A 23484-nucleotide genomic window follows, 5' to 3' on the forward strand; every position below is an offset into this window, starting at 1 on the left:
GTTTTTTTTGCAATACCTGTATAGAAATCATCTACAGCACATGTTTCTCCCGATTATATACTTCTCTTCCATCTGCCTTTTTTTTTTTTTTTTTCAATGCTCAGGAGAGAAAGGAGAGTTTATTTCACACAGGTTTTCATTAAAAAGGTGAGGTCAGATCACCTGGAGGTTATTCACTACAGCTCTACCCCAAATCATTCTTCTAGGAAAAATAAGCCCCAAACACCATATTATTGTAGACTAGTCTGTTTTTATTTACAATTTAAGATATAAATTAGTAAAGAATTCGTGTTAAACAACCAACAAAGATTGTATAACCAGCAATGTTCAAATAAAAACCAGGCAGAATTTATTTACAAAAAGTTTAGATTCCATTGCAATACAACTTGCATAAATTACTAGAAGCTTTATATCATTATAAAAATAAATATCAAATTTGTTTCCACTTCTGAAGTACTCAAGTTCTTCCATCACGTTTTATTTCTACTGTGTACATCTTTTACAAATAAACTTTACAGTAAATCCTATCACACCTATAGAATATATACCATGGCAATGAAGTGATCAATTCAAGATATCCTGAGAAAAACAGATTGTTTTCAAAAGTCACACGTACATCGGGGAAACTATACTATGCCAACAAATTCACATATGTCCAACAATAGTCTCTTCCAATTGTTAGAGTCTGTGGGCTGACAGTGCTGTGTGGATCCTTCTCTTTTACAGTGGCACAAGATGTGGTCTGGATTTAGACATCTGTTTGTTGTATCTGTAAATTTATGAGCTTGGGAAGAGAGAATGGCCTGCTGACTTTTTTTTTTTTTTTTTCTCAAAGCAATTGTGACACCTACCTGTGGACCAAGGAAAAAATCAAATCATCCCCAATCTTTCAGTTCCACAACAACACCATTATAAAAACGAGTTGATCTGAAGTGGTTCCAAATCTTTCTTATCTTCAAGATCTATGATTAGTAATTCTGACTCGTTGCAAAGCAACATATTTTTTGAGATACTGTTGTGAGCCCCGGGAGAATGTCAGAGTCCTGTCCACTTGGACATGGGTGGAGGGGAGGTAGGGCAGGGCTGATAAAAGACTAGTACGCCTCGTGTCTCTTCAGTCTTATTTTGCAAACATCATCTATAAAGGTTTTTGCTACTCCAAGTTTTGGTAGCCCAAGCTCATCAAAGCATGTGTCTATTATGTGTCTAGCATAGTAAAAATGGCTCTAAATTGCATATAAATGCCCAGATTTTAATAATCTATTGTTTCAAAAGAAAACAACAGTAGTGTGTAATACATATATACACATGTGCTATATATATACGTACTATATATATACATATATATATTCACACACACACACATATATATATATATTTTTTTTCCTTCCCTAGGTAAAGGAGTGATAGAACTTGTGCCAAAAAGAGGGAATCTATAAAACAGAAAATATAGTTTCCCCCTTAAGGAAAGAAAAGCTGGACAAGATTGAAATGCTCTGTCTTCTAACCCCATGACCAGAAGCAAGAAAAACACATTAAGCAAGTTGGTGCTGGGAGGCTCCACAGGGTCTGGGAAGCACCAGGGTGCCCACTTACTTGCATTGCTGTGCTCGGCCCTTCTATAGGTAGGGCTGGACGCCCCCGCCAACCACGGTGCAGCCCTCGCTGGCATCTGTCAGGGGAGTGGGCAGTTAGTCAGAACCGACCCCACAGCCTGCTGGCTGCGCAGACCACCGTGCACCCACCATCCTCCACTCCCAGGCAAACAGCAGTTTGGGAAACCGACTGTCTCCAGGGCCGCTATCTGAGACGACTTTTGGTGACGTTCCCTAGTTCTTAACTTCCCCCCTTGAACTCCTCTTTCGGGTAGCCTGACTTAGGAGCAACACAGGCAACATAGCACAGGGGAAAAAACGGTTTTCTTTCCGAACAACGACAACAACAAAAAGCGGAAAAAACATTTGATTTTATCTTTTGAAGACAAAACGCCTCCGAGAGTAACTGGAACGTTCTGTTTGCTTCTAGCCAACGGCAGAAAAGCGGATTCAACTCTGACTCCTTAACAAGACACCGAAACACACCCAGGCTCATTAGGGCGACACGCTGTAATTTGAATTTCGTGGCAATCTGGGTTTGCCGAAACTAAGACAGCCACGATAATAATAGTCAAAATAACAGTAAATTAAGTAAAAATAAATAATAACAGGGCAAGTCTAAAAAGAGGGCCACACCTTCTTTGGCTTCCATCTCGCCCTCCGCCCTCACTCTGCTAATTCTGGGTCCCAGGAGTGGCCCCCTGGATCTTCTTCCCGGACCCTCCCTCGGGTCTCCCGGGCGCTCCGCCTCCCCGGGGCTGGCTCTCCCTCCCCTCCCGGGCGCCCCCGGCCGCGGGCTGCCTACCTTTCTTGGGCTCGTAGCCGCCGCCCGGAGGCCGGTAGTGGGACTCGAGCGGGTGCGCGCCCGCCTTGCCCGCGTCGCTGGCCGCCTTTGGCGCGGTGTGCAGGGCCTCGCCGGGGGCCGCGGCCGCAGAGTTGTACCGCAGGAGACCCTGGCCCTGCAGCGCCGCGTTCAAGTTCCCGTAGTTTGTGTAGTTGCCGTAGAAGGGCGACGTGTAGTAGAGGGGGCGGCCCAGCAGCGGCGAGGCAGGGTAGGGCGAGCCTCCTGGCGGTGCCCCGGTTGAGGCCGGCGCGGCGGCCGCGGGCAGCCCCGGTGGCCCGCAGCCCGGGCCCAGGCTCGGCTGCTTGAGGTCCGACGTGGCGATCTCGGCCAGCGACCACAGCTTGGGCTTGCTGGCGGGGGGCGGCGCGCCCGGAGACGTCCGGCTGCCCTGGGGCGTCTTGCGGCCACCGCGGGGCGCGGCCTCGGGCGGGGGGCTCAGCAGCGGCGCCTCCAAGCCGGTAAGCGGCGACGAGGTCACGGGCTTGGGCGGCGCCAGGCCCCGCTCGCCCTCCTCGTCGTCGTCCTCGTCGTCCTCCAGGTCGTCATACTTGTCCTTGCACTCCGAGCCCGATTCGCACAGGGGGTCCCCGGCGCGGCACGGAAGCTTCTCCCCGTCCGACTCGGCCGAGCACGAGTGATCCGTGAGCGAGTCCACGTGCAGGCTGATCCCTGTGGGGGCGCGGGCACGGTGGGTGGCACGAGGGGACAGCGCAGGCACTTGGAGCCCCCTCCGCCCCCTGTCCTGCGGCACTGGGCCCTCCCCACGGGACCCCTCACCTCGCCCCCACCCGGCCACGTGACAGGCGGAGCCTGACCTCCCCGGGAAGCGCCCGAGGAATCGCTCGCTCAAATCCCGGCGACCCCAGGGCAATGTGGTGCGGCTGGGGCTCCGGCCCGGACCTGGGGTGTCCGGCGGGCAACGTCCTCCCCGCCTTAGCTCTGCGCCCCGCCTGGGAAGAAAGCGCCCCGAGACCTTGCGCCGGCCGCTGCCCGCTCACCTTCGTCCTCTGCCGAGGTCTCCGTGCCCTCCTGCGCCTTGTCGGGACTCTCGTCCTTGCTTCTGGTCGCGTCGCCCTCGTCCTCGTCCTCATCTTCGCTTTTGTTTCTCGGGGCCCAGGTCATCTTGTTCTCCTTCTTGAGGCGCCGGCGCGCGTTGGCGAACCAGGTGGAGACCTGGGTGAGAGTCATCTTGGTGATGATGGCTAGCATGATCTTCTCGCCCTTGGTGGGGTAGGGGTTCTTGCGGTGCTCGTTGAGCCAGGCCTTGAGAGTGGCCGTGGCGTCCCGCGTGGCGTTCTTGCGGTACGCGGGGTCGTTGAGCTGGTACGGGTAGGCCGCGCTGCCGTACGGGTGGTAGCTGATGGCGCCGGTCATGCCGGTGGTGTGCGCGTCGTAGGGTGCGCCCTGGAACCAACAAGAGCCTGTGAGTGGAGTATGCGGAGACCCCGCGGGCAACCAGCCAGAGGATGCCACCCCTCCGCCCGCCCACGGCCACCGTTCCCCCCGTGAGTCTGGCTCTGGGGCTGCGCTTCCCGCCGCAAAAGAGCAGGAAAAACGCAGTGTGATTCGGGACCAGCTGTTGATCACAAAAAGTACCGCAGTTTTATTCTCGAATTTTTGAACTATTTCACTTTCCTAAAATGACCCATCTTCCCGTAAGTGTTCCGGAGCCGCTCGTGGCAATGTACACAAACCCTTGCACGTGCGCGCACACAGGCCCACAGGTAGCTCTTTGATATCTAAATTTCTGCAGATGCTTGGAGTGCGGCTGCCTCCCCCTACTCCCTCTTCCCCGCCCTTATATGGTTAAAAAAACACCCCAGAGCCCCCAATTCACTATTCACTGCTCTAAAGCTGGGCAAATCCAATTTGCAACTCAGAAGCCAGTCACCGTTTCGAATTCTTCAAATACGCCGTAATTAGCATTTTAATTCATCCTTTAACGTTTAAATTCGAGGCATTTGCAGCCTTCGCCAAGGCCCCAGCGACTCGGTCGCTGCCCAGAAATTCCGCCGAGGGCCGGCAGTCGCGACAACCCCGTAATGGCCTCAATCGCCCGTAACGTGCTTCGCCGCGGCCCGGGCCTGGCCCAGCTCAGTAACCTCGAGACTCGCGAGCCGCCCCCAGGTCGCCGGAGCAGGAGCTGCGCTCGGGCCACGGAGGACTCAGGCGGCCCTTAGCGGGTCACACGCCCGCAAGCACGATATTTGAAAGCGTGGTCCGCTGGACAGAGTAAGGCCGAAACCTGGGAGCCTCGGGCCGGACTCCGGAGCCGCAGCTGAATGCTCGGCTCCTGGGCCTAACTCGGTGACCCCCACCGCCCTGAGCCCCGCGAGTGAATGCGAACCGCCCGGCCGTCGGCCCAGAGGCCGCAGTGACGCGGACCCTCGCGCCCCACGCCAATGCAGGCGAACACACAGCCCGCTCCCAACGCCTCCCCAGGCTGCGGTGCGGGAACCAGGGACAAACGGCGCCAGACCCCGGCCCCGGCGGAGACGCACTTCCCAGGCTCTCAGAGAAAATCAGCCGGCGAGCCGAGGGGACGCGCGGGGGGCGCGCGGGTCCCGGCCGGGCTCAGGGACGTCCCCGCCGGCCGCGCTGCCCTCCCCACCCGGGGCCCGGCTCAGCCTGCGGGGCGGCCAACCGAGCCGGCGACTCCTGAGTCGCCAGCCGCGCCACATTCCCGGCAGCCCCCGCCCGCCGAACCCGAGCCCCGCTCCGCCTGCGCCCCGTCTGGGTCCCGGCGCCCAGGAGTCCCGCGTCCCGCCCGCGCCCGGTTACCATGTAGGACGGGAAGCCGGCGGCGGCGGCGGCGGCGTCGGCCGAGTACTGCAGCGGGCTCCCGAAGCCGGTGGCCGCCTGCGCCGTGAAGGCCGCCGAGCCCGGGTAGGGGCTGAACGCCGAGCCCGACGCCGAGCGCGCCAGCTCCTCGCTGCGCGGAGCCGCCAAAGCCGACGCGCCGTAGGCCGGGCACGAGTAGAGCGCCAGCGAGCCGGGCGCCTGGTACAGGTAGCCCTGCGGGTAGGACATGGTGGGCGCGGGGCGCGGGGCCCGCGTCACGCCGAGCAGCGGGCAGGGCGCGCGGCGCCCTCCATCCACGCCCGGCCGGGGCGCGGCGCGGCGGCGGGCACCCGGACGGCGGGCGGAGGCAGGCCGGCCCGGGTACTAGCCTGGGCGGCCCGCGGGCCGGGGCGGCGGCGGGGTGGCGGTGGCGGCGGCAGCAGCGCGGAGCCGGTGGGCGCAGCCGCGCGCCAGGCCGGCGGTCGGGGTTTGGGGGAGTCTGGAGTCGGGAGTGAGGAGTTGAGGAAGGAGCGCTCGAGTTTCCGAGGGACATTGGAACGCGCAGCTGTCCATCACGCGCTCATCTGCATAGTCGGGGGCCCGCCCCTCCCCTGCTCCGCCCGCTGCAGCCTCCTGGCCGCGGCCGGGGGAGGGGCAGAGAGACGGGAGGGAGGCGGGGGAGGGCGGAGGCGACGGAGGCGGGCGGCGGGAGGGACCGGCAGGCTTTTGTGGCGCAGCCGCCTCTCTAGCAGCTCCGGCCCCAGCCCGCGGCTCGCGGACCTGCAGCCCAGCCCGGCCGCGCTGCGTGCCCCGGCGCGCACCCCTCCCACTCCCATCCACTCGGAGCCACGTCCCCTGCCCGGCTCCGGCCGGCTCCCACCGTCCCCGGCCACCGTCTTCGCCCCTGCCCGGCCCCCGCCCCTTCCAGCCACTACCCCGCCCCCACCCCCTTCTCCACCCGCACGGACTAGGCAGAGGCCTCCCGCGGTCAGGCCAGGCCGGGTCCAATTAGGGGACTCACAGCCTGCCCCGCTGTGCACCCCGAGGAGGCCCGGCCCCTGTGTCCAATCCGGAAGTCGCAGGGAAGTGGGGAGGTCAGGATGGTGGCGCCCGCGGCTCGGGTCTTCCTCCGGGCAGTGCGCGCGGCTCTCACTTCCACGGTCCCGGACCTGCTCTGCCTCCTGGCCCGAGGCTCCCCTCGTGGCCTCGCGTCTGGTCGCCTACCCCTCGCGGTCCACTCCGCCCAGCATGGACCTGGATCCGGGGCGCCTTGGTTGCGAAGTGCCAGGAGGGCCCTGAGGTGAGCTTTCTGCCCCCAAATCCGCAGCGCAACCCCCGGGGCCCTGAACGTTAAGACTTTCCACTGTTGGGAATGCCGCCAGGGCTGCAGCTAAGAAGACGCCGTCCCCTAAAGAGTTTTATTTTATTTTGTTTTTCTAAGTTGACTCCTCTTTCAGATTTGTGTTGTCAAAACACTGGGGGGATGATTGTTACCTGACAAACCGCCTCTGGCAGGACCTGAAGCCTCCCAGTCACGTCGAGAACGGGCAGGAGCTCAGGTTGGCGCCGCCGGTGCAGTGGGCATTACAGGTAGCTCAGGTGACGCGCGGCTGGAGTAGGGGGGCGGTTGCCTTGCGGGGCTCAGAAGCGAGGCGGTTGGCGAGAGTTCCTAGGACCCCAGCTTCCTAGAACCCTGTCCCCATCACGCTTCTCCATCCCTTTTCCACTCGGGGATGGCCGAAGAGGGCGTCTGGCTGCCCACTCCGAAGGGTCACCTATGGGGGGCGCTCAGGGGGATGGAAGAGTGTCAGGTCTGTGCTGGCCTATTGGGAGCACCCACCCAGCAGGTGCCTCTATCCTCGGAAGCCGTCTCGGGTGGGTGCGGTGGAGAAGAGAGAGCGCAGTGGCCTGGGGCGGGCCTCAGCTCAGGCCTGCAGCCGACTCCTGCACCCCTGCTGGCCCTGCAGCCTGCGGAGCGGCCTTAGTGATCTCAGGACGCAGGGCATGTTGCGGCCTCCCTGTGGTGCGGCTGCAGAGGCGCGGAGGGAGCGGAGCCCGGGTTGCCAGTCTGGTCCAGGGCGCAAGAGAAACACTCACGGCATCAGGCTGTCTTTCCCCAGGTGCAAGGGAACCAGTTGCAAACTGCAGTGCTGTGCTTGAGGATGGCTCCTCCTGAGCCGGCAGGCTCCCGGTAGGCGCGGTCCAGGCACGTTACCCCTCCCGCCAGGAGCTCCCGAGCCGAGCCACTCGCCCCCTACCAGTTATCCCACCCACCCCTTCGCCCACACTGCTCCCCCACCACTCTTCCTACAAACCACACCCCCATCCTGCACACATCCTCTTCAGGCCATCTCAACACACGCACACGCACACACACCCACGACCACCTCTCCCTCCACCCACAGACACCCCGTTCCCACAGGCTGGGCCCCCTGCAACGACCCAGCGGGGGGTTTCAACCTTGTTGCGACTCCACATGGGACATCCTAATTCAGTCCAGGACAGATATTTTTAATCAATTACTATAGAGCTGAAAAACAGAGAGAGAGAGAAAGCAGCCGGGTTGGGCAAGCCGTCGACAGTCTGCGACATTTTTGCGCTTCCTGGGAGGGAATTCCTCCAAGAAGAGGGGTAAATGAGAGGCCCACACGCTGGATGGCAAACACAAACACTGGCAGATCAGATGGCAACCTTTAGGGTTCCTTTACGATCAGATCAGTTTAAATGAAAAAAAAAATCGGGTGTAATTTTTATCACCAGGGAGCACTGGCCTGGAGTATTTCCATTTCTAAAGAGCGGTTCCCGCTGTGGTTTCATTAGCATTTGGGGCTCATCCTCCCTCCCCCTCCCTTGACCCACCCCCCTCCCCCCGCCGGACCTCTGCCAGGGGCAGAAGAGAAAACAGCCAGTTATTATACAAACATCCTCAGTTTGGAGCTGGAGTGTCTGCTCCGGATACAGTCGATTCTGACATCAATTAAATATATAACCAGACACGTGCAGTGGCGGGGAGGGTCCCCTCACCCAGGGTGCATCTCCAGAAACGCCGCCTGCCCTTCCCCTCTCTTTAGCTCAGTGTTGGGAGTTTGAAGATGGCCTCTTCACGTCCTGTGTGTATTTTCCCCTTAGCAATTATACTCCTCCACTGAAATCTAAATTTTCCATACCGCTGCTGCCTGTTACTAATAAAAACCGTCTACCTTGCACTATTAAACAGTCGACTCTTACTACATGCCGTTTTTATTGGTAGTGACTGTAGCAAATTAAAATGCCTACGCAGGGACATTAAAAACTTAACACTCGTCATTGTTATTGAAATATATAAACTCCGTTTTGCTTTAAAGCTCTCTGATATTAAAGAAAAAAATCACATTCCTTCTTCTTAAGTTAAAGTTGGCTTGGTCTTCTTCTTCTTAAAAAAAAATCAATCATGAGAAAACATGCTGCCAGCGTGGAGTCTTGGCGCGGCGGTCCCGGCGAGGCTGCCTGACAGGGTGGCGGGCTCAGCCCGGACTCGGTCTCGGGGCCACGAGGGCTGCAAGGCCGCGGCTCCCGAAGAGGAGGGCCTGGGATGTTTTGCTCAAGGGCGAGGCGGGGTGCTCAGGCCTGTGGGGTCGCTGGGGAGGGCCCGGCACTTGGCTTCTGAGGCTTTTCAGTTGCCGTCGGAGCTGGAGGGAGGGAATGAGCAGGCACGCAGGGAAAACGCAGTAACTGCTTTGCAAACGCGACCCCTGGTCACGGTAACCCAGGCGGTGGGCAGTTTCAGGTTCATGGTGGGCTCTGCCCCCTTTCCTACGTGTGCCCTAGGAGGCGGGGAAAAAATTAACACTGTTTCTATTTTTCTTTATTGTCCCTGCAACAGCCAAAGAATTTAGAACGAGTCTACGTGGACACGCAAGTTTCAGCGAGCGGGGATTTCCTGCGAGGCCGAGCGCGAGGAACAGCCGGCCCCGGAGGCTCGGGCTCGGGGTCTCCCCGGGAACGCGGCCGACTGAGAAGGCCGGGGCGCTCGCCGGGCGCGGCGCCGTCCTCCGTGCCGCCGGGACGGAAGGAGGCGACGCAGGCCAGGAGTCGTGCGCGCGGGCGGCGAGGGGGCGCTGTGGCCCGTGTCTGCCGGCCCGAGTCCCAGCAACGGTGGGCGCGACCCACCTCCTCCCACGGCGGCTTAATTCGGGGAAGAAGAAAAAACGGCATCGAGGCATTTCAATAAAACCTAAGCGATTCCTGATCCTTTCTCATTGTGGTTCCTTATGAGCTTTCGGTGTCTGGCGGGGAAACAGTTACCGTTCGGGGGTGTGGCAAACTTTTTTGGCAATTAAGATGAAATAGACACTTCTATGTGGGTTTCCTTTAATGAAGTAACATTGGAAATGTAAGTGGTTTCAATGCATCAAATCACATCGCTACCGTATTCACGGTCACCGGCCCTCCCGTTCCAGGGCTCCCCGCGTTTGTCGAGGGAGAGAGCGAGGCAGGAACAGGGGGCCAGGGACATGAGAAGTGTGGCTAAGAAATTTTTATTTTCTTTGAAAACAAATGCGTTGTTATAAATGGAACAAAATTTAAGTCAACATGGAACCCACATCTCTTTCAAACGTCGTTTCTAGGTCTAGTACTCTGTGAGTAGGTTGGACTGGATTTCACGCTCAACCGGCATTTCTAGGCTCTCAAAGACGCTTCCGAGGCCTAAATGTTTTCCTGGAAAACACGTGCAGAGGAGCATCCGTGGGAGACTGAAAGGTCCCCGCAGCTCCAGTCCTGGCAGGATGTGCAAGGCCTCTCGAGGTTTTCAAATGGGCCCCCGAGGCCTGGGAGATCCCCGAGTAGCCACGCGGGCGCCACTTCAGGGACTCGGGGCGGCGGCTACTGTGGGCCGGGAGGGCCCCCGCCCGGGCTGCTCTGAGCGCCTGGACCCGGGACCCTGCGCGCGCTCTTTTCTTTTTCTTTCGTTTCTTTCTTTCTTATTTATTTATAATTTACATTCTAGGGACCTCGTATTCAGCTAACCAGCTCTTGCTTACTTAACTGCCCTGTTTTTAGCTCCGGATTTCTGGGAGGTCTCCCCGTGGCTAACTTGTCCCTCCCGGCTTCCTTTAGCGCTCTGCAAAATTTGCCTTCCTCCCACAGATGCCCCGCCTCCGACGTGCTTCCTGAAGTTTCTCTCCCGCTCAGGGTGCCCACAATCCTGAATTCTCCAGCATCTCTCCGACTCCGTCTCTATCCTCCTCTCCTTCCTAATCTCGCGCTGGCTTCGCCCTGTTCTCTCCCCTCCTCCTTCCTACGCGCCCCGCCCCCTCCCCCCAGGTCGCACCTCTCCCCGCCGGGGTCGGGAGCCCCTCGTGGCCAGGCGTCCGCGCGGCTCAAGGCCGAGGTCCGCCACGCTGGGCCGCTCGTGTGCGGCTCTCACCCGGCAGACCCTGGAAACGGCGCGTCCCGCCAGCTGCGGCTCCAGCCTGGGAGGGAGCGCAGCGCGGGGAGCCTGCAGCGTCTGGAGAGTGAGGAAAAGGGACATTCCTTGGAAATGGACAGAGCCGAGTTCCTTAAAGGGATCGCAGTTGAAAGAGACCCTCTTCAAAATCAGCAACGACCTGGCAGCCTTAGTTCCTCAACAGGAGATGGTTCGAAGATGAAATGTTTGAAACTCCGCCGCCGTTTCACCTTTGCACACACGCGCACGGCAGGCCCAGATCCGCACAGAGACGCAGACACGCGCGCACTCGCGCTTCCCGGAGAGGTCGGCGCGTCTCGCTGAAGCTGTTGTGGTCAAGTGGAGTTGTCAGGGCTTTGTTTTGTTTTTGTTTTGTCTATTAAATGTGTTTTACAAGACAGTCTTCAGCAGAACTTAGCTCCCTCAACCCTCCGTCCCTCCAGCAGCTCCTCCGTGGCTCTGCAATCTTCTATTTAAACACCAGAGCGCACCTCGGTGCTGGCCTCGGCGGGGGTGCGGGGTGCGGGTCGCGGGGTGTGCGGTCACCCAGGAGGCTGCGAAGAGTGCAGGTGTCAGCTCCATCCCGACGAAAGCAGATAGGACTCCTCGCTCGCAAGAAACACTGGAGAAAAGAAAATAATTCCTCGAGTGTTTTTACAATTATTTTAATCCAACCAGCGAGGCTCTAAAGAGCGTTTGTCTTGAGGCCGTGTTGAATACCCTTTGCCAACTGTAAATTCGGCGTGTGTGCCCGAAACAGCTAGCCCTGACCAGGGGCTCGGCAGCACATGGCCAGGCACACACCGAACTCCTCCTTCCCAAATCCTTCTGCAGGATCCTACACCCCTGGAGTATATAGGCAGCGGGAGGGGAGGGTTGGGTTTTGCTTTCTTTGCTTTTTATTTTTATTTTTTAATATGGCTGGGAATGCAGAAATTTTAAAAATGGATACATTTGAGTGTGTTAAAAGTAAAAACTTCTCTTGGACAAAACATAAACTGCTAACCCCAACGGGGGAGGAGATATTTGCTGCACATGTAAATAACAGAGACTGTTCTACAGCACCAGGAGGAATTCTGACTGCCAATGGGTGAAGACGAGGCACCCAGGGAAATAAAGGGACAGGGATGGGGCAGCCCTCCACGCAGAGGAGACGCCTGAGAATGCGCACATTCACTGGTTGTCTATCTCTAGACAACAGCAGATGCCTCTTCACACCAATCGATGGCACCCAGCAAGGCCTAGGGTGTGCACTGTTCAAACTCTCCCTGCGGTGCAGCTTAAATTTCTATAGAGAAATTCGGGAGACATTTGGCCGCATCTGAAAGCGCAGAAGGTGCGTGCTCCCTGGCACCTAGCACACAGGTGCTGGGGAAGCGGGGACGAGGCAGCCCTGGAGCATGGTTTGCAGGAGTGCAAGACTGCAAGCCTCCTCCACGGCCACCACTCCAGGCCTGGATAAAGAATTCGTGGCATATTTCAGGGAACAGAATGTCCCCTGGGGCGAAAGGGGATGAAGTCATTCTACTTGTACCAACTTGAGTGCCTCCTAAAAGTGTAACCTTGGGGGCGGGGATACAGAAGGATGATGCTGACAATGGAATTTAAAAACAAACAGCCACATTTTGTGGTGTCTACAGGCGTGGGGGTGGAGGAGCTGCAGCGTCACCATGGGAACAAAAGTCTCCCACGCATCTCAGGCCCGAGGAATCTTTAAAGAGGGAGAGTGGGCATGGGAGGAGGACTTAAGCTATTAGTCATATTTTATTTCTGAAAACTAGATCTGAAGTAACTGTAGCAAAATGTTAACAATTCTTACCTTGGAATACCGGTTACATGGGATTATGTTACTCTATTTTTTCATCATGTGAAATATTTTATATTTTGACAAAACTAAATAGTAGCTTTTTATGAAAGTGGCATATGCACTGAAGTATAATGTGCTAATTTGGGATTCATTTAAATAAAACAGCTTTCTTAGAATATTTTATTTTTAATGTCTCTTTTCTCGTCTCAATTCCCCCACCTCTAAAAAATCCAAGCATGTCTTGGAATTGCCATTTAGCCTTAAAGGGAATTCCACTTGCACGCATGTCTTTGTGCCCCTGTCCTGAGCATCCTGCGGAGGCTGTCCCAGCCCTGGCCCTCCCTCCACTTCCTCTCCAAGCCCAGGGCCTGGTTCCCACTTTGCTCATGGTGGTGCATGAGGGGAAGGGGTGCACTCTGGAGGCAAAGGACAAGCCTGGGTGTGCTGGGCACAGTGTGGCCGCACGCCATCACCCGCATGCGTCTACGGGAAAAGACATGCTTCTACATGCCATTTGACATTTTCTCATTCCAGAGTGTTTGTGGTATAAAGAATATAGCCTGGAAAGGAAAAGGGCAGTCAGAGGCAGAGGGGAAGGCTGGCCTTCAGTGCTCGGCTGGACTCCAGGTTCCCAGCAGGCCCTTTCCCCTTCCACATCTCCTCTCATTCTCAGCGTAGAACACAGGGCCTTTCTGGCCCGTATGCTCCTTCCAGAAACAACCAGTTCTGCCTAGTTCTCTTCACTGTGGCCAGAAGAAGCTGGATCTTTGCAGATACAAATCTGCTGAGAGCCCCAGCACAGTGGGAGGCCATCGGGGCTGGCCTTGGTCAGTAGTTAGAAGGTGATGTGTTTGGATGTGTGTTCCCTCCAAATCTCATGCTGACATGTGGCCTCCAGTATTAGAGACGGGCCTCATGGCAGGTGTCGAGGTCATGGATGCAGCGTGGCCTCCAGTATTAGAGACGGGCCTCATGGCAGGTGTCGAGGTCATGGATGCAGAGTGGCCTCCAGTATTAGAGACGGGCCTCATGGCAGGTGTTGAGGTCATGGATGCAGAGTGGCCTCCAGTATTAGAGGTGGACCTCATGGGAGGTGTCGAGGCCATGGATGCAAAGTCCTCATGAACTGCTTGGCACAGTAATGAGTGGTCATGAGTTCACAGGAGAACTGGGACTCCCTCTTCTCTCTCTTGTTCCCACTGTTGCCCTGTGACATGCCTGATCCCCCATTGCCTTCTGCTGTGATTGGAAACTTCTGGAGGCCTTGCCAGAGGCAGACGCCGGCACCACACTTCCTGTACAGCCTGAAAACCAAGAACCAAAATAAACATTTTTTCTTGTTAAATTACCAGTCTCAGGTATTCCTTTATAGCAATGCAAACGAACTGAGACACGAGGTCTGCATATTTGATTCTATTCCTCGCTGTGCTTGGAACTAGGCAGGGAGGAGGGTACTGTTTCCTGGAAAGTGACACAAATCCAGCCCTCCCTCTGCTGACATGCCTGACCACCCTGTGGAGCTGCTTCAGCCTGTGGACTCCAGCCCTGGTCAGTAGTTAGAAGGTGATGTGTTTGCAGCCCTTGCCTCTCTGCCTGCAACCAGGCTCCCCGCCAGGCCGGGGCTCTCCAGGTGGCTTCCTCTTGTAAACTTCGCATTTATTTCTCCCCTTGGAGGTCAGCAGAGGCCCAGGAGGCTCCCAAAGCTCTGCGGCAGCAGCTGCCAGGGCTGCAGGTTCCTGTTGGGATGGTTCTCTGGCCTCAGCCCAACCCCTGACTCCATGCCTGGCATGTTGGGGGCACTAGACAAACATTGATTAAATGAACGTATATGAGAAAGAATGAATGACTCACTCTTGGTTATTCATCTTTATTTCTAAAAGGCATGGCAGGGTGATGAAGGAGATAAACAAGAATGACAGGAACACTTGCTCACAGGCCCCCTGCCCCACCAAGAGCCGTCACTAGACCTGACCCGGGTGAACCACCCAGGCTCCACCCAGATCATTTGATGGCACTCTTCAGCGGCACAGGCTCCCAAGAACAAAGCAAGAACAGTTTTGCAAGTTAAATTTTAGGGTTCGGTAAATAGATATGTACATTTAAAATAATATTTAGTTAGTAAAATAAATTCTTACATTAACAATCAACCCAAAACCATGTGTTCCTTAAGAAAAGCAGACACGTATTTTTATCGTTCTATTCCAAAGGACCTCCACAGCTCCCAGCACACAGCGGGTGCTCAATACAGCTAGTTGAGGGAATGAATGAATGCATGTTGAAGTCTGGGGAAAAAGAAAGTTTAATAAAAGCAAACTAAACTTTAATGATATTTTCAGTAAAAAAACAAACAAAAAGAGTTATAGATATCTTATTTTAAAAGCAAATTAGATCCCAGCAAGGCTTTGTAGACATAGACAAGTTTATTCTAAAATATATATGGAAAGACATGGGCCTTAGAATAGCTAAAACAATTTGAAAAAGAGAGAAATCAGCATACCCAATTTCAAGATATTTATATGGCTATAGTAATCAAAATAGAGTGATGTTGGTGGATGGATAGGCCTTGATCAATGGAACAGAACAGAAAACCCAGAAATAGACACACACAAATATGCTCCATTTATTTTTGACAAAGGCACAAAACAATTCAATGTTTCAACTTTGTTGAAAAGTTCGCCTTTTCAACAAATGGAGCTGGAGCAATTAGACACCCATTAAGGAAAAAAAAAGTTCACTTTATGTAAAAATTAACCAAAAATGAATCACAGACTTAAATGGAAAATGGAAAATTATAAAATTTGAGAATAATAGGATAGGGTCTTCAAGACCTAGGGCTTGGCAGAGTTTTCAGATCAGATATCTAAAGCACAATCCATAAAAGCAAAATCTTGATTAGCTGGACTTCATCAAAATGTAAAACTTTTGCTTGTGAAAGACCCTTAAGATAACAAAAAGATGTATTAGAGACGGAGAGAAAATATTTGCAAACCACATATCTGATTAAGGACTCATATTTACAATATACATAGAAACACAATAGTAAAACAGAGACAAAAACAAAAACAGAAACACAAACCAATTAGAATTTAGGGGGAAAAACACAAACGCATTTTCTGTTTTTCAAAGAAAAAATACAGATGGTAAAAAAAAAAAGCACATACAATGATTTTAACCTCTTTAATCTTCAAGGAAATGCAAATTAAAACCACAGTGAGATCTATATATCTATCAGAGTAGCAAAAATCTAAAAATAGTAGCAATACCTACTACCGCAAAAAGGCAGAGAAACAGATGACTCATACATTGTTGGTGGGAATATAAAATCTTACATCCATTCTGGAAAACAGTCTGGAATTTTCTTATAAAACTGGAGATGCATCTACCATACAATCCAGCAATTGCCTTCATGGGTGCTGCTCCCAGAGACTCTTATGTTTCACACAGAAGCCTATATATCAACAGTCACAGCAGCTTTATTTGTAACAGGCAAAAACCAGAATCAGCCCAGATGTCCTGCGCAGGCTTTAGGCAGGGAGTAAAATAGTTTGATTTACTTTTTAAAAGAAGATTCGTTGAGATATAATTAACATACTGGAAAACTTATCTATTTTAAGTGTACAGTTCAATGATGTTTGGTATATTTAAAGAGTAGTGCAACCTTCACAGCAATCTAATTTTAGAAATTTCTGTCTTCCCAGAATGAAACCCTGTATGCTTTGGAAGTCTTGCATCTGGCCTCCTCTGCTGAAGATACTGTTTCTGAGTTTCGCTGCTAGTGGCTTTCTTCACAATAGCTGGAGAGTGAAGAGTGTCTGTCTGCTGAAGGACGACTAAGCAGAGTGTGGTTTATCCGCACAGGGGAACAGCACTGAGCAACCACGGGGGAGGGCTTTGTTGTTTGTAGAAGGAGACTAGACCCTGTTATAGGCAGATGGAGCGGAGGCAGCAGGAGGCTGGGCCCATCCTCCCAGCTCTGAGCTGGAAAGAAGGGAAGGAAGGAAGGGAGGGAGGAAAGGAAGAAAAGAAAGGAGGAAAAGGAAGGCGAGAAAGGAAGAAAGGAAAAGGAAGAAAAAAAAGAGGGAGACACAGCAGCTACCACAGTGTTTAGAAAGCTCTTTATATGCCTACATAAGAAATTACATGTACACAAATATATGTTTTTCTAAGTAATATATACATTTAGAAAAATGTTAAAATGGATAAGTAGTTCTAAGATGCTTAGTACAATGTGTAATTTCCTGCTCTGCCATCTGCAGCTTCAAGTCCTGCTTTTTAGAGGCAGCGTTTGCAGTTATTCTGACTTTAATTTTTAGCATTCACTCTCATATTATAAAGTAATAATCTTACACTTCTTTGTTGACCTTATCTATGCCTGAAATTAATTAATTAATTAATTATTGGCTTCCCATTTTGGAAGGTGAGGGCTAAGGGGAGTGACTCAAGGCTGAAGTGGCATTGTCACCATGAGGACCCTCAGCCCCAGGATGTACCCTGTCGCTTCTCAGAGTTCCCCAGTGGCCCCTGGAGAGCAGTTGCACCTGTAGCCCTGGGTGGCAATCCGGCCAGCACACGTGGACGGCGGCGGGTGGTTATGCCTCCGTTCACCCAGAGCAGTCCCTCCACTTTTGTTTTTCAAATTCTCCCAAGTACATCGAGAGGCATCCAGGCCAGTGTTCTGGCTTTGTCTTGCTTCCTCTTTCAGGAGTGTTATGGTCAATGGGAAGTTGAGGCCCCTCAGCCTCTGGGGGAGCACAGCAAGCCAGGTGGCCACCCTAGGAGGCCCTGACACAGGTGCTGCATTTGCCACCCCATTGCCACCCGTGGCTCCACTGCATACCTGTGGGTGACTTTGCTCCCCACAACCACCCTGCCCTGCATCCTTTGCTGGACATTCTTTGCGGTGTTTAGGAACATTCTAAATCTCTTTATGGAACGCATCGTCAAGAGCAGTGAAACTTTAGAGAACTGTTTTTGCTCCGGCCACTGCAGTGCGCACATCCCACTGCTAACACTGGACTGTACTTGCAGAAGAGTGCTCTCTGAAGTTGCCAACAACCTCTCCTAGTCTTTTGCTGAATGGTCCCAGCATCTGCTCAGCAGACACAGGACTGATCTGCTCCAGATCCTTAGCCAGTGTCCCCTCTCCTGGCCTCCTCTCCAGAGAGGGCAACACCAGGCCGGAGGCAAGGGACAACCTCAGCCTCCTGTTAGCACCGGCTGGGGCTTGCTCCTGTACATGCATGGGTCCCAGGCTAAAGGGGAGCTCCGGGAGACCCCTGTCCTCCTGGCGTGCAGTGAGGCCTTCAGTGTTTCTATTAGAGTATATTGTTTTTACTTTAGTTGGAACATATACTTCAGTTTTGTTTAATTTGTGTCCAAATTGTTACTCTGTTGACACAGAGACCTCACCGAAAGTTCTCTTTGATAGTATCCTCTTTGCTGTGTACAGTCTTTAGGCCTGCCTGTGAGTCTACATGCACTTGTGTGTGTGTACACGAGTACATGCTGGTGTGCAGGGCAGGCTGTGTGTGACTGCACACATGTGTATATGTGTGGGGTGCATGTGCGCTTGACTTTTCTAGAATGTCCAGATGTGCGGGTCCCTGGGGACAGGCCTCAGAGAGGTTGCCCACAGCTATCAAGGCCACTATTAGGTGGTATAATATCGTCATTTCCATTTGATTGCAGGACCTGTTTTTATTTTGTTTTTTGGGGGCTGAGCAACAATCTGACTCATTCATTTTCCTTTGAGTGAGAATCTGACAGTGTAAGAAAACATGTGTTTTAAAAACAAGTTCTATCATAAGTGTATCCGTAAAATGGTCTTAATTGATCCAAATCATAATAAGGAATTTTAAAACTTGCCTATAACCAGCACCAGAGTATCTCTGACTTAGATCTTCTCTAATTCTAACATCCTTCTTTCTGGGTCTGCGATTCTCCTTTAGAGCCTCATTTCACGTCAGGTCTGATCTTTGTTGGAACGGGATACTGTTGTGAGGGTCACACTCGGGTCGGCAGCAGCTCCCTGTGGTCAATGAGTTCCAAGCTTGTTTCGAAGTGAAAGAAGCAGGAGGAGTGTTTGGGACCAGGGCTCTGGAAGGGCCACCAAGCCAGCCAGAAACAGAGGGAGCTGCGCAGCCCCATGGGGAATGTCGCCATTTTCTTTTCCAGCCAGGCCAGGACGGAAGTCCAGTACAAGCTCATGGTCATAGCTGCGAGTTTGGGGGCAGCACAGAAAGGCACGCTTTCTGCTGCTTCTCTCGGGAGCACATCCGTCATGGCCACTTGCACTCACCAGGGACCATGGAAGCCACCCCTCTCCCTGCCAGCCACGCTTCTCCCATCTTCCATGGACAATCACATCCTGCTTCCCTGCCCGGGGTCCCAGGGTGAGTGCTTGGGCAAGTGGGGTCCTTCCTGCCCGCCCCCCACCACACCCAAGGCCCTCAGCTCTGCACCAGCCTTCGCTTGAGCATGCAGGGACATTCTGGCGATGCCTCTGTCAAAAGCACAGGCTCCTGTTCCTCCTGCAGTCTAGCACCCGTCACTAACGTAACAGGTATTTGATGTGTTTCATGAAGAAATGGACAAGAACTTAACGCAACGGACTTTACAATGTTGTTTTTAGAGGTCTTCAAGGGATCATTATGGCACGAGAGCAGAAGATGTGGAGTGTGCTGACAGGGTTACTCCTCTGAGGGTGCAAAGGTAGGGCAAGTGATGAGGGCAGGGAACAGGCTGTGCTTCTGAAGGTGCAGAGCTGGGAACCACATCAGCACCTGCACTCCGGGGAGCTTCCGTGCAAACAGGGGTTTCAGAAGTGTCAGCTGGACAAGTGGGTCATGGCCATCTCATAGGCAGTGTCCTCATGGCTCTTCTACTTTAAGGAAGGCATAGCAGAGAAGGCACGGAACATTTCACAAGGATGAACATCAGTTCTAGGTACAATATGGGACTGTGGCATGGTTTTTCTTTGTTTCTAAAAACAGAGTTCTTATCTACAGACAGATTTGTAAGGATACAAACAGAATTTCCCTTGCTTTTATCATGAGGAATGAAATCTATGGCATGAAAGGAGAAATATTCACATTTTATCACTCCTATATTTTTGACCATTTTACAATAAGCATGTATTTGCTGATTTAAAAAAATTGCATACAAAAATGTTGAATTGGAGGTATATCTCAATGAAATGAGAAGAAAATGTTTTTATATATGTTATCTTTTGCAATCTCTGAGTTTTCCACAGATTTATATGACTGAGAGAAATGTTACTTTCATACACAGATATTTGGATTAAGGTAGACTATTACACAGCTAAGATAACAGTCTATCTTAATTCAATTCTGCCCACACACATGTATTTCCAATTCATATTTAAAACTGAAGTGTTTTTATTAATATATCTTCTCATAGATTAGAAGCCTTGTTTTTTTCAACATTGGCATGTTTATTTACTGAATTTATCTTAAAATAGATGTAAAAGTTTCAAAATCATAATACTGACATGACTACTAACAATAAATGTACTGAGAACAGTTTTAAAAAATTCTTTGCACATCTTTTTGCATCTATAAAATATCACACTTGGGATCTATACTGAAAGCATCATGTTCAAACTTCCTTGAAATTATTGTTTTATCTGTTATCTATGGAAAGGTTTATTTATTTCTGTGTTCAATTTTAGTGTGTTTCCACTTTTTGACTTGCTTGCAGTTTTGCAAAATAGCTTACCTGGTTTAAAAGTCGGCCGGGTGCGGTGGCTTATGCCTGTAATCCCAACACTTTGGGAGGCTGAGGCAGGCGGATCACCTAAAGTCGGGAGTTCGAGACCAGCCTGACCAACATGGAGAAATGCCATCTCTACTAAAAATACAACATTAGCCAGGCCTGGTGCGCACCTGTAATCCCAGCTACTCGGGAGTTTGAGGCAGAAGAATCACTTGAACCCAGGAAGTGGAGGTTGTGGTGAGCTGAGATCTCGTGATTGCACTCTAGCCTGGACAACAAGAGCAGAAAATAAATAAATCGATAAATAAGTAAATAAATAAATAAAAAGACAAGTACTAAGAAGTGTGGTTGGTAGTTTCTGGTGCCTTTCCTTCTCTCCAGCTCACTGCCCCCCGCCCTCTCTTCTTCCCTTTCATTAGCTTCCGGGCAGTCTTTCCTGCATTTATTTTTGCATCTGTAAACACATACATGTATGCATGCATAAGCATAAGTAAACAAACCCTTTTTCTTTTTATCTTAGGTAAAAGATAAACTATCATATACACTCTTCTGCAACTTGGTATCTTTCTTAATAATAATGGAGATCACAGTAGTGAGTAGAGATTTTCCTTGTTTAAAAAAACATGTAAATAGCATTTATTTTAGAAATTCACAGTAGTTATTCAACCAGATCCAACTGCCGGTAATTTGTGCTGTTTATAATCTTTTGCTCTTATAAACAGTGTGACTACACACGGCCTTCTACACCTGTTTTTCTGTGTTAGTGAAGACAGTTTCAGAATGGATTCTCAGGAATGGGATTGTGGGCTCCTATAGTGAGTGAGTGTACAATTTTACCAAGAATTGCCAGGTTTCTGCTGTGTTTTGCACTCCTAACATCGGTGTAAGAGATTGCACGTTCCTTTTGCAGCCTAACCAATTTAGACTGCCTAAAGGAAATTGGGGTCTTTCTAATATAATATGTGAAAAATAATATCTAATTGGCGTATTTTAGCAGGGCAAAGTTGTACTCATTAAGCCAAAGTTTCCACTGCCCTAAATCATCCCAGGGACAGGTACCAGGCAGCTGGAGATCACACCTGCACCCCAGAGCCCCAGAATCGTATCCAATCAGCCCATGCTAAACTGTCATGTCTGCCCAGACTCATCTTTTCCCTGGAAACCCCGGTGAAGGCTCTGGCCTTGGTGTCCCCTGGATCCTGCGTCTGCTCCTGGCCACACCTGATGCTCCTCACATGACCCTGCCTGATGAACTACGCTCTCTTTTCTTAGGAACGTGGGTAATACATTCTTCTTTCAATAGCGTCAGCCTCTCTGCCTGGGCATCTCCATGAATTAAAATCCTGTTAGGTACATTTCAGGATGAAGTGGCATCCCACTGTGGTTTAATTCAAATTTTCTAAATGACAAACGATGTTGATCGTCTTTCCAGGTACTTGCTTGCCACCCAGGTCTCTTCTTCTTTGAAGCATCTTTTCAACTCTTTTGGCAATTTTTTAATTGTCTTACTTTTCTTCTAATTATTTCCTTATAAAGAGCTTTTACATATTATGGTCACAGCTCTTTTTTAGATAAATGTTTTGCAAATACTTTCTCCCAATCTGCAGTTTGCCTTTTTCATCTTTTAACTTTATTAATCAAGTTTTTCAATTAGCAAAACTTTCAATTTTGATAAATCTCCAATTTACAACATCTCCTTTTTTTTTGCTTTGCCTTGTGTATATATGTGACCATGTCTTCCCTTTAAGAAGTGTTTGCTTAATCCAAGGTCATAAAGATTTTCTCTTATTTAATTTTTAGAACTTTTTATGGTTTAATTCTTTGGTTTAAGTCTTTTACAATTTATTTTGGAATATTTTGTTTATGGTGCATCATGAACATAAGGGTCAATATTTATTTTTCCCCATACAGTATCAATTATTAAAGACTATTTTTCCATGGAATTATCTTGGTGCCTTTGACAAAAATCATTTGACTATTCGAGCATGGGTCAATTTCTAGCTTTTTAACTCTTCCATTAGTATTTATGTCTATCCTTAGACCAATACCCTACTGTTTTGTTTATTATCTCTTTAGAGTAAGTGTTAAATCATGTAGTGTATGTTTTCCACCTTTACTTTTCTTTTATAAAATTGTTTTGGAAGTTCTAATTTATTTACATTACATGCTAATTTTGAATTAGCTTCTCAGGTTCTACAAAACACCTGCTATAATTTGATTGGAATTAAATTGACAATACAGATCAATTTGTGAATTGCTCTCTTAAAGATATGGACTCATTCAGTTCATATATATGGTATATGTTTCTTTTCACTTAGGTTTTAAAAGATTTTTCTCAGCAATGTTTTATGGTTTTTAGTGTGCAGATATTGAACACATTTAATAAAATTATGCCTAAGCATTTTATCTATTTATGTATTATTTATGCTTTTGGAAGTGTATTTTTGTAGCATATTTTTAATTACTTATTGTGAATATATAGAAGTACCACTGATTTTTTTTGTACAGTAACTCTGTGTTCTACAACCTTGCTAACCTCAGTAATTAGTTATATTAGCTTTTTAGAAGATTTTTAAAAATCTACATCAATTATTGTGTCTTCTGTAAATAAAGTTTTATTTCTTATTTTCCAATTTGTTTGAAAATTTCATGTCCTATATTGATTGCAGTGGCTCTGACCTCCAGTGTTCCCTGCCTTGTCTTATCCTAGTTAGGAAGCTCAATCTTTCTTCACTAAATAGAATGCTACCTGTAAGAGTATTTTTGTTTTGTTTTGTTTTTGTTTGTTTGTTTTTTTGTTTTCTTTTTAGATGGACTTTCACTCTTGTTGCCCAGGAAGGAGTGCAATGGAGTGATCTCGGCTTACCGCAACCTCCACCTTCCAAATTCAAGCGATTCTCCTGCCTCAACCTCCTGAGTAGCTGGGATTACAGGCATGGGTCACCACACCCGGCTAATTGTTTTTTGTATTTTTGGTAGAGACAGGGTTTCTCTATGTGGGTCAGGCTGGTCTCCAACTCCGGACTTCAGGTGATCCGCTCGCCTTGGCCTCCCAAAGTGCTGGGATTACAGACATGAGCCACCAAGCCCGGCTGACCAATTTTTTTGTTTGTTTGTTTTGTTTTTCGACGTCCTTCATCAGGTTGAGAAAGTTTCCCTCTATCTAGTTTTCTAAGAATTTGTATCATGAGTGGAGGGCTGCACTTTTTCTGGAAATTATTTTTCCACACCTATTAAGATAAACATTTTTTTTATTTACTTCTATTATTATAATATGGTGTGCTACATTAATTGA

General features: G+C 50.4%; 2 protein-coding genes across 3 annotated transcripts; one reads left to right on the forward strand and one right to left on the reverse strand.

Annotated features, from left to right (window-relative positions):
- Window positions 1-233: 233 nt before the first annotated feature.
- Window positions 234-5743, reverse strand: IRX2 (iroquois homeobox 2). Its single transcript, XM_034959707.4, has 5 exons — window positions 5221-5743; window positions 3438-3843; window positions 2401-3108; window positions 1597-1672; window positions 234-851 (listed from the first exon to the last, which is right to left on the reverse strand). Exons 1-4 carry the CDS (start codon window positions 5467-5469, stop codon window positions 1620-1622), a joined length of 1416 nt encoding a protein of 471 aa, XP_034815598.1. The 5' UTR covers window positions 5470-5743; the 3' UTR covers window positions 234-851; window positions 1597-1619.
- A 184-nt stretch (window positions 5744-5927) lies between these two features.
- Window positions 5928-9448, forward strand: IRX2-DT (IRX2 divergent transcript). 2 transcript variants are annotated; one of them, XM_008960070.6, is made up of 4 exons: window positions 5928-6520; window positions 6678-6810; window positions 7341-7411; window positions 9083-9448. In XM_008960070.6, the coding sequence occupies exons 1-4, from the start codon at window positions 6321-6323 to the stop codon at window positions 9093-9095; spliced, it is 417 nt and encodes a 138-aa protein (XP_008958318.3). In that variant the 5' UTR covers window positions 5928-6320; the 3' UTR covers window positions 9096-9448. The 2 variants fall into 2 exon arrangements, with proteins under 2 accessions (XP_008958318.3, XP_063460438.1); XM_063604368.1 differs by lacking the exon at window positions 7341-7411 and having other exon boundaries at window positions 5944-6520.
- Window positions 9449-23484: the final 14036 nt, after the last annotated feature.

The sequence above is a fragment of the Pan paniscus genome, chromosome 4, assembly GCF_029289425.2.
Source record: "Pan paniscus chromosome 4, NHGRI_mPanPan1-v2.0_pri, whole genome shotgun sequence".
Lineage (NCBI taxonomy): Eukaryota > Metazoa > Chordata > Mammalia > Primates > Hominidae > Pan > Pan paniscus.